The 12,424-nt window shown below is 41.4% G+C and overlaps 1 protein-coding gene across 1 annotated transcript in view; it reads left to right on the forward strand.

Moving 5' to 3' along the window:
• The first annotated feature begins 8,548 nt into the window (after window positions 1–8,548).
• The window catches only part of LOC126235516 (uncharacterized), a 40,575-nt gene continuing 36,699 nt past the window's right edge, over window positions 8,549–12,424 (forward strand). The window contains exons 1-2 of the mRNA XM_049944234.1: window positions 8,549–8,599; window positions 10,439–11,083. Of these exons, the coding sequence (XP_049800191.1) occupies window positions 8,588–8,599; window positions 10,439–11,083 (657 nt within the window). The 5' untranslated portion in view covers window positions 8,549–8,587. The remainder of the gene's footprint in view (window positions 8,600–10,438; window positions 11,084–12,424) is intronic.

A 12,424-nucleotide genomic window follows, 5' to 3' on the forward strand; every position in this document is an offset into this window, starting at 1 on the left:
CTCTTTTGGTGTCCTGGTTGACGCAGCCGTGTTACCGAGGATTTAAACACACCCTAACTTACAGTCGGAAAACACCTGCTAATTTCCGTAATACAGTGCGACAACAGATCACCAAGCTAACACTAAACCACGAGGGTGTGCTAAAACTAATGCCTCCGAATCTTTTTATCTGAAAACTCTTAAAGCTTTTTAAATAAACCGAACGTTACTAACATTTTGCATCTTTAGTCTTCATGTCCACATATTTATATCACAACACAGTCACCCTGGAGACATTTCTCCCAACGAGTGAGACTCTGTTCATACCATCTCTGTAGATTGTTTGTCGAGAGGGCTACAATCTCACCTCTACTTGCACCGCTTCATCACTGTCAAAGTGAGGTCCTCGAAGGTCTTTTTTAGTTCTGGAAACAGATGAAAATCGGATAGGGCCAAGTCGGGACTGTATGGAGAATGATCGTTGACAGTGAATCCAAACCGTCGGATTGTTGCACACGTCGCAGCGCTCATGTGTGGCAGGGCATTGCCACGCTGAAGGAAAGGGTACTCCTTGTGTGGATGAAGTATTCGAATTGGAAACTCGATTACAACAAGCTGTTTGTCACGCACCGTTGTAGTTACGTTACACACCCCCACGTTATACGCTACAATTCAGAGCCCTCTAGCGGTAGAGGGGTGCAAAAATGTTGACATGTGGAATGATGATGCAGAAAGTTAATAACGTTTGTTTTATTAAAAGTATCTTAAGAGTTTTCACATTAAAAAATCGGAGGCATTACTTTTCAGTACGCCATCGCACACTCGCGAAACGACATCCGAAACGCCGGCCGCGGTGGTCTCGCGGTTCTAGGCGCGCAGTCCGGAACCGCGCGACTGCTATGGTCGCAGGTTCGAATCCTGCCTCGGACATGGATGTGTGTGATGTCCTTAGGTTAGTTAGGTTTAAGTAGTTCTAAGTTCTAGGGGACTTATGACCACAGCTGTTGAGTCCCATAGTGCTCAGAGCCATTTGAACCATTTGACATCCGAAACATGTGAATAGTATCGTTTAAAAATGAGACACTAATTTTTCATTCAGCAGGTTTCTTAAGGACCACAGGAGGCACAAAACAATACATTACAGGACTGTTTACTTATGATTTTCTCGTAACTTACAAATGTTTACTAAAGAATAATGAATGTTTCCATTGAAGAACAAGAAAGAGATAGTAAACAGCAGAAGACATGCTGAACTGCGTTTACCTACATTTTAACGTGAAGTGTTGTTTACTACCCTAGGAAACAAGTTAATTAATGCGTAAAATAGGAAACGTATGGAATGCAATACCCACTTTACTTAGAGTACCTGATAAGCCAGCATAACTATAACCGAAGAGCAAATTTCCAGACAGACGTGATAATAATACAACAAGTATATTAAACAACAAGTATAAACAACAAATACATTAAACAAATATTCGTGAAATATAAGTCTGAGTAAAGTTTCACAATGCCAAATCTTTAGAATTCGTTTAAAATTGTTGCGCGTCAAAGAGAGCGAGAATGATATTAACAGTTAGCAAAAGGAATATATGATTTTTATGATTCAAAGACTAAGTATATACTCTCTTTTTTTTTAAGTCAGATAAGTTACAGTTATATTAAATTGCGGGAGCATTTCTTCATGAAGACATTGCATCTTATATAACTTCATTTAATAGCATTAGTTCTTTTTACATTTATTTCATTATTCTTCAGGTCTCTTGATATTTTATTAATATTCTGAGCGAAAAAGTATCACTGCTTCGTAAAGTAAGTAGAGAATTGGAAACGGAAATGCCGTGTGGCTAGGGCCTCCCGACGGGTAGACCGTTCGCCTGGTGCAACTATTTCGACTTGACGCCTCTTCGGCGACTTGCGTGTCGATGGGGATGATATGATGATGATAAGGACAACACAACACCCAGTCCCTGAGCGGAGAAATTCTCCGACCCAGCCAGGAATCTAAACCAGGCCGTTAGGTATGACAGTCCGTCGCGCTGACCACTCGACTACCAGGGCCGGACAGTAGGGAAACAATAACGTTAATCCTATGGCATATATGACGCTAACTGATGAGTGGCCTTCTTGCCACTAGTGGCGCTAGTGTGCTTCCAACTGTCAGACGGTAACAACTTTCACAGCAATTAGTGTCGCGGCTGCAGATGTTAGACTGTCGTTCAGATTTTATTTTGTAAAATTTCACTCTCAGCTCTCTTGTAGAAATCTGTTCTGAGAGATTACAGCTGGAGTAAATAATGTACTTATTCAGCAAAAGGGAACATAACAATACCGTGAAAGGTTCGTTAGCCGTACTTCTTACAGTGGGAGCTACAAGGGTTCTGAAATTCTTATACTGATTTCTAAGTACATTTACGTCTTGACTGTCTTGACAAATACACTAAAAATTACTTTCATATTAATTACGGTTCTATTTATTACGTACAATAACACCAGCTCAGGATTTGGTGTGAGATTTTGTGTTCTGGTGCTTCCAGAAATAAAAATAATAATTTGCTAATCCAAGCTAATAAAAAGTAAAACTGAAATAACTTATTAATCATTATTTTGAAAAATACGTGATAATCAAGAAAGAATGATTTAAAACTCTATTAGCAGCGCAAAGACGATTAATGGTAACTGCAAACAGGCTTGCTAATTTATAGGATATATCTGACGTATCAGTAAGTCTTTATATAATATACGTAGCCCTCAGATGTCTGTACCAGTTTAACAGTACTTTCAACAGCAGAATTATTAATAAATTTTAATATGATTACGCAATAGAAGTAGCGATAACAATATTTTTTTAAAACTAACGATGGAGATAGCAATTAATTTTAAACTATACTTCTAGTTACCCGTATCGGTCTTTCAGACCTTCCTCAGACCACGGCTTCAGACGACGTGTGGGACCACATAGAAGTAGCGATAACAATATTTTTTTAAAACTAAGGATGGAGATAGCAATTAATTTTAAACTATACTTCTAGTTACCCGTATCGGTCTTTCAGACCTTCCTCAGACCACGGCTTCAGACGACGTGTGGGACCAGTGCACGGAGCTGCTGCGAGTACCGACTATTACCTGTCATGAAATGCGCAATGTAATAATGAAAGAGAAAATTAACGTAAGTTAAGCCAAGATAAGTACAAAACTATAACCTTTCCAGTAATTTTCATGTAGCAATTCCCTATCTATGTCGTTGAGTCCCTCCATGTAGGGGAAATTCGTGCAATGCAAATGGAGCTGCACGTGGTATCCTACAATATCCAGTAACTGGAAATAAGAATCGTCGTCTTCGGCACCACAAACAAGTGCCTTCAATTTCAACTACGGCACACATTTACCTTATTAGCTGAAAATTATATTGAAAAATAAAATAATGGTTCTACTAGAGACAGATCATTCACTTTCTTCGTTATATACAGTGAAATTGGATCTAATTCTCTCGTTAATGAGGATCTTAAGGGAGCACATGTGATGATTTAAACAAAAATCAGAGCATTGGAAAATAACTTCGTGGCAAAGTATGTGAAAACAGCGTAAGCATTTATATAATACGCAGAAGAAGAATACAAAGCCTCATGTCTTACAGGTAAGTGCGTTTCAACATACAACGTTATTTTACATTACTATATATTTACAAAAATCATAAAAACAACTCTTTAGTCACATAAAAGTACATAATATTATTTAATAAAAAGAAATGTAATGGTAAACTACTGGCAGACTCAGGAGAATGAATCGAAAACTGATATCCTTTCTCACGTGTACCAACAAAGTCGCGAAACCGAACAAGAAAGCTAACATAGGTCACTCGAAATAAATCCAAAAATTCAATTTAGAAATATCTCGCGCGAATAATTCTGGAAACGAAACGTAACTGATAGTTACGCAACGTTACGTAACATTAGAAAACTCCCATCTCACCATAGTGCTGGACGATATCGCTTCATTATGCCCAGTTCCGTATCACAAAGGTCTACACCAAATATTTCGGCAAGTGCAATGAACAGGAAGCAGACCTTGTTCACGGCAACAGCCTAAAATTAATTGCGTTCCTTTGTCCCACATTCTATGTGTAGCCTCGGAAGCCCATTTGTGTGCCAGACCCATCCACATTTCTAGGATTCGGCTTCTAGGTGAACGGCCCCTAACAAGCAGCAGAAGATCAAATAGAACATCAACACTTGAAAGTACAGTGCGTTTCAGGAGGATTCATCCTGTTTCACAAGATTGTATCTTCTACGTCAATGAAGACAGAAACTTGGGGTGAATTTTAACTTATAGAACCCCATGTTTATTTTTATTTTTAAGGGAACCAACAGATGGTGTATTTCCAATGAACGCACATAGACGAATGGATTACTTCTTACAATAAGATAATTTTAATTTACTTTTCAGAAATGTTCAATGTGCTCTTTGCCGGATGTACGACAACAATCCAGAAGATTATCAAACTCGTCCCAGACGTTTTCTAACGTGTCTCGAGTTACTGCATTCGCTACGTTGCTTTAAGGCGTCGCAACTCATCCAAAACTCTTGGCAGGGTAGAGACAGAGACAGAGTCTTTCACAAACCCACGCAAAGATTTCACACACCGTGAAATCAGGCGCCCTTGGGATCGATAGTGCAACAAGATACCTCTTGCTCCTAATCCGTCAATGAAGCAGCATTCTTAAGAAATTCATATACAGGTGCCAGTGAAGTGGTGCTCCATCCTGTTGAAAAATGAAATATTCGCAGTTGTGAAATGAACAAGCGAACGAACGTCGGGGTGAGAAAATTGACAGGCTATGTGGCTACCTTATCGGTAATATAGGCTTGTAAAACCGGATCAGTCTTTTAGAAATACTTTGTGATATTCAGGGTGAACCATAATTTCAGCGACAAAATTTCTGAGGACGATCAGGAATATTTTCTGAGTATTTTGGTACGAGATATTCGTCTCCGGTGGCTCCTTACTGAACTATTGCACCTCGTTTTTCTTCCTGTTCTCATTTATCTCTCCGTCTGTATTTTCATTGAAAAAATCTGCACATAGGAAAAATTGTCGGTGGTATGCGCTGTATATTGTTCTATTCCCTCACAGTAGCTGCTGTTGACAACAATTAACGTCCACTTTACTCACTGTCCTCCAGCTTGGATTTAGTGTGGGGTGGTTATGATTAATCTATCGCTACTTGAGAGGGCCTCCGTGAAAAACATATGATCGTAGGACAATGAAACTTTGTTAAAATATTTGTAAAGGCATGTGGAAGAGAAAAAAACCGAAAAAACACTGAAAAAAACGCATTTTAATTTCCACATGAGGGGTAACATTTGCTAATTGCGCACCATGTTTCCACTCCAGGTTAAAACAGTTGGTCAGTGCGACGACCATCAACATCCACAACAGCCTGGCACCTCAGTGCTGCTGCCCTACACAACGGTGGACCATGGAATGTTCAGTTGTCGTGACACAGTTGGTGCACTGCTTGAGGATCGCACATTGCATCCAGCATTCTCAACCATGACAATAGTAGCTCCTTCAACAATTCGAGGCACAATCGGTTGCGGCCTCTGAGGAGCAATTCCCAAATCACCAGTTAATATACCGAATAATGTTCTTCAAACCTGGTGCGATATGAAATGAAATGAGCGTTTGGCGTCTTTGGCCGGGAGGCCACTTGCGGGGCAGGTCCGCCGCCTTGGCGCAGGTCTTATAACATTCGACGTCACAGTGGGCGACCTGCGCGCCGGACGGGGATGAAATGATGATGAAGACAGCACAACACTCAGTCCATGAGCGGAGAAAATCCCCGACACAGCCGGGAATCGAACCCGGGCCCTTAGGACGGCAATGCAATCCACTCACCTATCGGGGCGGATACCTGGTGCGGTAAGAGGACCGCTTCGTATTGCTTCAACGTGTCGATACTCGGGAAGAGCAGCAGCAATATTGCTGTTGATTGGACAGAACAGATTCACGAGTAAAGCCCTGCTCACTTTGTCCAGACCCACGTTGACTACCTGCAACTGTGTTACACACTGCTTTTGTTTCAAAGCTACGGCGACGCACCAATACTGGCACCTAACGGCAGTCATGACATAAACACTAATTACAACGTGAATCTTGCAGCGCACAATCTGAAAATCATTCCTACAAAGTTGTTTGAACTTTCTCATTATGAGAGTGTTGAAGGGCAATCTGTTTTAATTTTTAAAAACCATTCAAAAGCCAAGATCGCAAAAAATATTTTTTATTCACGACAAGCGGTTCCAACAGTCTTCGGTGTCATCCTCAGATCTTAAACATATTTTTGTAGTAAAATATCTTCATTTTACGCTGAACTTCATGGACGAGATGTCAATTGGATAAAACTCAGCATATTATAAACGTTTGTCGTCGCTAAAATATTTAAAAGCACACAGCACCTTGTCCAAAAGGCCATGTTCGTATACATATTGCTCACAGATGCTTGTTACATAGTTCAAATGGTTCAAATTGCTCTGAGCACTATGGGACTTAACTTCTGAGGTCATCAGTCCCCTAGAACTTAGAACTACTTAAACCTAACTAACCTAAGGACATCACACACATCCATGCCCGAGGCAGGATTCGAACCTGCGACCGTAGCGGTCACGCGGTTCCGGACTGTAGCGCCTAGAACCGCTTGGCCACACCGGCCGGCGCTTGTTACATGATACAAAAAAATGGTTCAAATGGCTCTGAGCACTATGGGACTTAACATCTGAGGTCATCAGTCCCCTAGAAGTTAGAACTACTTAAACCTAACTAACCTAAGGACATCAGACACATCCATGCCCGAGGCAGGATTCGAACCTGCGACCGTAGCAGTCGTGCGGCTCCAAACTGAAGCGCCTAGAACCACTCGGCCACCGCGGCCGGCTACATGATACAAATACGGTACACAATAGCACACCTGTTTATACATGCTGGACACATACTAAGCAGTGCGAATCCACTTTAAATGCCATATAATGTCTTCAACTTTATCCACTTGACATCTTGTGTATGAGGTTCAGATTAAAATAAACACGTTTTACTGCTAAAATATATTTAAGATCTGAAGATGACAGCACAGACTGTTGAAACCGGTTGCGTCGAATAGAAAATATTTTGTGCGATCTTGGCTTTTAAATGGTTTTTAACCCATAAAGTTGGGTACTCATATGGTAAACAGTTTTCCATCTACACTGACTCAAGTAGTCAAAGGTTAGTTACAACCACCCAGTACTTCTCGGTTCTGCCTAGATCTTTTTTTTTTTTTTTTTTTTGCTTTTCATTTTTTAAAAAAAGAACTGTTAGTTGTAGTCTATGATACACACTGGTATAGGGAAGTTTACTGAGAAAGACTTGCCCGATATGCATCTCGTGTAAGGGTCTAGAGAAAGCAGTACGAAAGTGGCATAACGACACTACACTGAGCTTTTCGCCACCACATCACAGTACTTTTGCATATGAGATTTGTTGCATTACTCTGTATTTTCCGTTGTACGTTTTAGTGATTCATATTACAGGCTTTTTCAATATTATGAGCTATTTTCAGAGAAACAAAGGTTATTGGAGTAACCAATGGTTCAAATGGCTCTAAGCGCAATGGGACTTAACATCTGAGGTCATCAGTCCCCTAGACTTAGAACTCCTTAAACCAAACTAACTTGAGGACATCACACACATCCATGCCCGAGGCAGGATTCGAACCTGCAACCGTAGCAGCAGCGCGGTTCAAGACTGAAGCGCCTAGAACCGCTCGGCCTATTGGAGTAGGTCCAAATAAATCGAAATTATTTTGTTACTCTGTAACGAGCCATCGGAGTCCGATGGTATCTTATACCAATATGCTCAGAAAGTATTCGTGCGTCGCCTCCTAAATTTTGTCGATGGCTCTCAGGTTCATCTCGTATATATGTATACGAACTTCCGGCGTGCTGGAGGATCTTGGGTCAGCAATATCTGTTAATCATAAGAACGAAAGAACAGTCCAAGTTACAAATTTTTACTTTTTATTCATTCGATGACTAGTTTTGGGCCGAGAATGGATATGTCAGTTATCTGTATGCTCTGTAAATATTCATTGAACATTTTTGACTCCTTCGGAAACGCCATTTTCGACATTGTTATGATGACTTGAAAATGGTTGTCGGCCCGAAACCAGTCATAGAATGAATAAACATTAGAATTTACAACTTGGACTGGTTCTACGTATAAATGTATTTCACTGTATCATTATTACTTTCACAGGAGAGCAGAAGGCTTTTGTAACAGAGCGAGTCTAGACGTTCTTCGCTTTGTGGAAGTTCGTTGACCACGTAATTAATGCAAAGGATGCTGCTCTCACACGGCTTGCCTGTCACGGAACTGAATCCAGTAGCGAAGATGCAGCCGCTAATTGCACTGTTGCAACGTTGAGGTAGGGAAGGAAGGAGGATGTAGAAGGGGGGGCGGGGGGCAGAGGGAGGGGACAGGCGAACCACCTCACAGCGTATAAAAGACTCCCCGCCGCTCGGTAGAGCATCAGTCATTGCTCGCTCACAGCAGAACATCGCAGCAGCAGCAGCAATGAGGATCCTGGTAAGTCGAGCAACATCACTTATAAGTTACTGAGGGGCAAACTGGGCAGTGTGGAGCGTTGTTGTATTTTGCTGGAATGCTCTAGGGTTTACATCCAGGTAGCAGTGCTGAGATAACGCACCGTTCCTACGAGTGTCATACTGATTATCTTCAGTTCGTCAGAAGACAATGAGCACGACACTCTTTGAAACGTCGTAGAATCTCATTTCCGTTACCTGGCTGGAAATGCAAGAGCCTTCCATCAGCAGTACACACCGGGAAAGTCGATTTTCACACATGTCGTACATCACAAACTCACAGCGTATATTAATTGGCGCAAATTCGAAATTTTTTTGGCTATATTGTTCCTTTTATCCCGCACTTTACTAAATTTACTGGTCACTATATCTTTCATAGCACATAGCATTTCTTGAGCTAAGGCTGACCAGCAAAAGAATATTATCTTCGCTTCTTACCTCACATACACTCACTAAGCGTTTAGATGGTTAAGTATAATCACCAGGTTGATTGTTGCGTTCCAGATTTCATTTTTGAAGTTCCTCAGTGGTGTTACTTCAGCAGACAGCGATGTAACGAGTAAATCCCGTTCCCACTGAGCTGCTGGTCTAATGCTAAGGTTAAATTAGATCACTGAAGACAGCAATTTTTTGCATGTACGTGTTATGAGTACTAACTCTATAGTTAAACAGGACGCGACCTGTACGATGCTCTAGCCGTACTCTCACATTTTGCTACGGTAACATGAGGAGACAAAAGCTGTTGCATCAAATTTTGCGCAACTGAATTCAAACTATATCAAAGAACTGAAGCCTGTCTGCTCATAAGAGGGCATCGCCTACGAACAATTTTGCTGTCTTTCGGTGTTATAGGTCTATCACACGAAACATTAAATTTTCCGCAACTACAGTACGTAGAGAGGTGGCGCAGATGTTAAGACACTGGATTCCCATTAAGAAATTCATGCTTTAGGTTCCTTGTGATTTCCCTTGATCTCTTCGGTCGGTTGCTAATATTTAAGAGAGAAATATTACACCAAAAGAGCTGTCCTCTATTACACCTACCGTCATGAGAATGGTCTAACGTCTGTAATTAAGATTAGCTCTGTTACAGTGAATGTTATGTCCCATTTAACGTGTATTTATTGCACCAATATCCCATGTAAAATGATTCAATTCGCCAACATAAATGACTATTGCTCTTATTAGTTAAATAGAATCTCTGCTGTCTATATTTCTCATGGGTAAGTTAACGACATCGGGTTTTCTTCAGAGGCTGATCAATGATTAAGAATCACTGGTGTATTTGAGCCAGGATTGTTGTTTTTATTAGCTGCTGAAGAGCAATCACTCTGTAGACAAGTTGCAAACCAACTTATAAACATCAGTGACGACCTTCATTTGACAATGACTAATACCACAAGGAATGTATCTGAGTATTTATACCATCAAAACTGTGACGCGCAGACAACAAGAACCATACATATTCACTTGTAGGTGGCAGTGGGTAGTAGGCTGCCTAGAAATTTAAAATGTTCTCGGGTTATCAGCCGAGTAGTGGCGCTGTCTTGTCGCAGACCTTCCATGAGTTTCGTACCCTTCATCTTCTGCGAAACGTTGCGACGAGACGACACCACCACTCGGATGATAACCCGAGAGGAATTCATCAGTGGAATACGCCGAGAAAGACTGTAGTCGCATAAATTTAAAAGGAATTTGCCACATCAGAACAGGTCACGATGAAAATTCCTAGTACCCTGCATGCAATGTACGATGACATATTTATTACCTATGACGACAGCATCTCATATATTCATATTGTCTCTCATTACCTCCTGAACAGGTGTGTGTGTACCTGTGCGGTCTAGCCCTCGCTGTCCTCGCTGAGGAGGAGCAGAAGGTGAAGACAGAGAAGAGAGGACTCTCTGGCTCCCTTGGTGGATACGGTGGCAGCTTCGGAGGAGGCTACGGAGGCGGCTACGGTGGTGGCTACGGAGGCGGCTACGGAGGCGGATATGGAGGCGGCTTCGCTGGTGGACTCGGAGGCGGTCTTGGCGGTGGCATTGGAGCTGGCATCGGTGGTGGGGCTCCTCAGGTCACTGTCAACAGCGTGCCTGTCCCTGTCCCAGTGCCTGTGGAGAGGACCATCCCAGTTCCGGTGAGAGTCCCCGTCACAGTCCCTGTGGAGCGTCCTGTCCCTGTGCATGTACCACAGCCGTACCCTGTCCCTGTAGACAACCCTGTGCCCGTCCCCGTCAAGGTCCCCACCCCAGTGTCCGTCCCAGTGCCTCAGCCCTACGTCGTTAAGCGTCCAGTGCCCTACGTCGTCAGCGCTGGCCACGGTGGTCTCGGAGGAGGACTCGGCGGTGGTCTCGGAGGAGGCCTCGGAGGAAAATTCGGTGGAGGCTACGGCGGCGGCTTCGGCGGAGGATACGGCGGAGCTGTCGGTGGCTTTGGAGGACTTGGGGGCTACGGAAAATACGGGCACTGAAATCTGATGCTGAACCCAAGAACTTGACCAGTATGCACCACCAGAATCCATACCATCTGGATGTAAAATCTTTGAAAAATAAAATACTCGGAATAAAACTTTTCTGTCTTATCTTACTTGCTGCCCCACACTCACAAAATCCCACATTTTTCAGAAATATGGAGGTAATTCTACAGCCTGATAATTATTATCAATCCTTCTAGGGACGTAAAATAGAATTTATTTTCCTGTATGTATAATTTATTTTGTCTCTGACTATATGATAAAGACATTTCATCTAAGAATATCGAACTTGTTCTAAACTGTTGATAATTCTTCAATAAGTGCAGATGAATATTATATTTTCCATATATCCAGACAGCACAAGGCAACTGGAATATCTGGTGAAATTACTGCATGTTAAATGTTTGATACCACAAGCTGGGCTATATTATTTTTCAAAGAAACTTTATTTTTTCTCTTTATGACTCTTCACATCTTTTGCATGGCTGATTCAAGCATCTGGTTTACAACTTTAATCTCTGTAATATTTTCTATTTTATTTAAATGTCAAATGTAATTATATCGTTATTATTAATATGTCACTATTTATTCTTCAAACATTTATTACTGCACTCACTGCTAGTCATTTTAATTCCTACAACTCAGTCTTTTCTTTTATACCCTAGACTCTTCAGCGAAAATAACGTTCAAAATCCTAATAAACTTTCTGGCTGTGGTACTGTGATACATTAATCTATCATGTTCTCATTTCCACTGGGACGACAAATAGAAGATCTTCTCCATGACCTATTAACAGGGAACATCGTAGCATATTTAATCGGAATCAGTATATGTGGACCACACAAAAAGGTTGTAATCTGATGATTTATAAGTCAGCATCTTTGATGCATGATCATTTTTCGTACATCCAAGTACATTCTGGCGATATACAATTACAGTAACAATGGAAAGCAGGCATACAGTACTAAGAAATCGATAGACTTTCCTGCTGTTTCACTCATTTCTGTTTACCACATAACGCAAATAAGTGGACACAATCTTCTCCTGTAGGAAATAGAAAACGACTGCAATGGAGAAATTCTACAATATGAGTTTCATGACATGTATCTTGTTACTAACATCCTTCCCCAATTGTTGATGCCTGTTGAACCTCTCTTACGCACTGTGCTACACAGTGGTATGCACAGTTATTAAAGATCTGCTACAATATAAACACCGTTGCTCTACTTTGAAATAGAATTTGTTTTGTGATAATCTTCTCGTGGTTGCTGAAAAATCTTCAAGTCTACTTGACACAAGGTTTCGCTGGTTTCCTTGGTCATCATCTTTAGGTTA

This window comes from Schistocerca nitens, chromosome 2 (assembly GCF_023898315.1).
Source record: "Schistocerca nitens isolate TAMUIC-IGC-003100 chromosome 2, iqSchNite1.1, whole genome shotgun sequence".
Lineage (NCBI taxonomy): Eukaryota > Metazoa > Arthropoda > Insecta > Orthoptera > Acrididae > Schistocerca > Schistocerca nitens.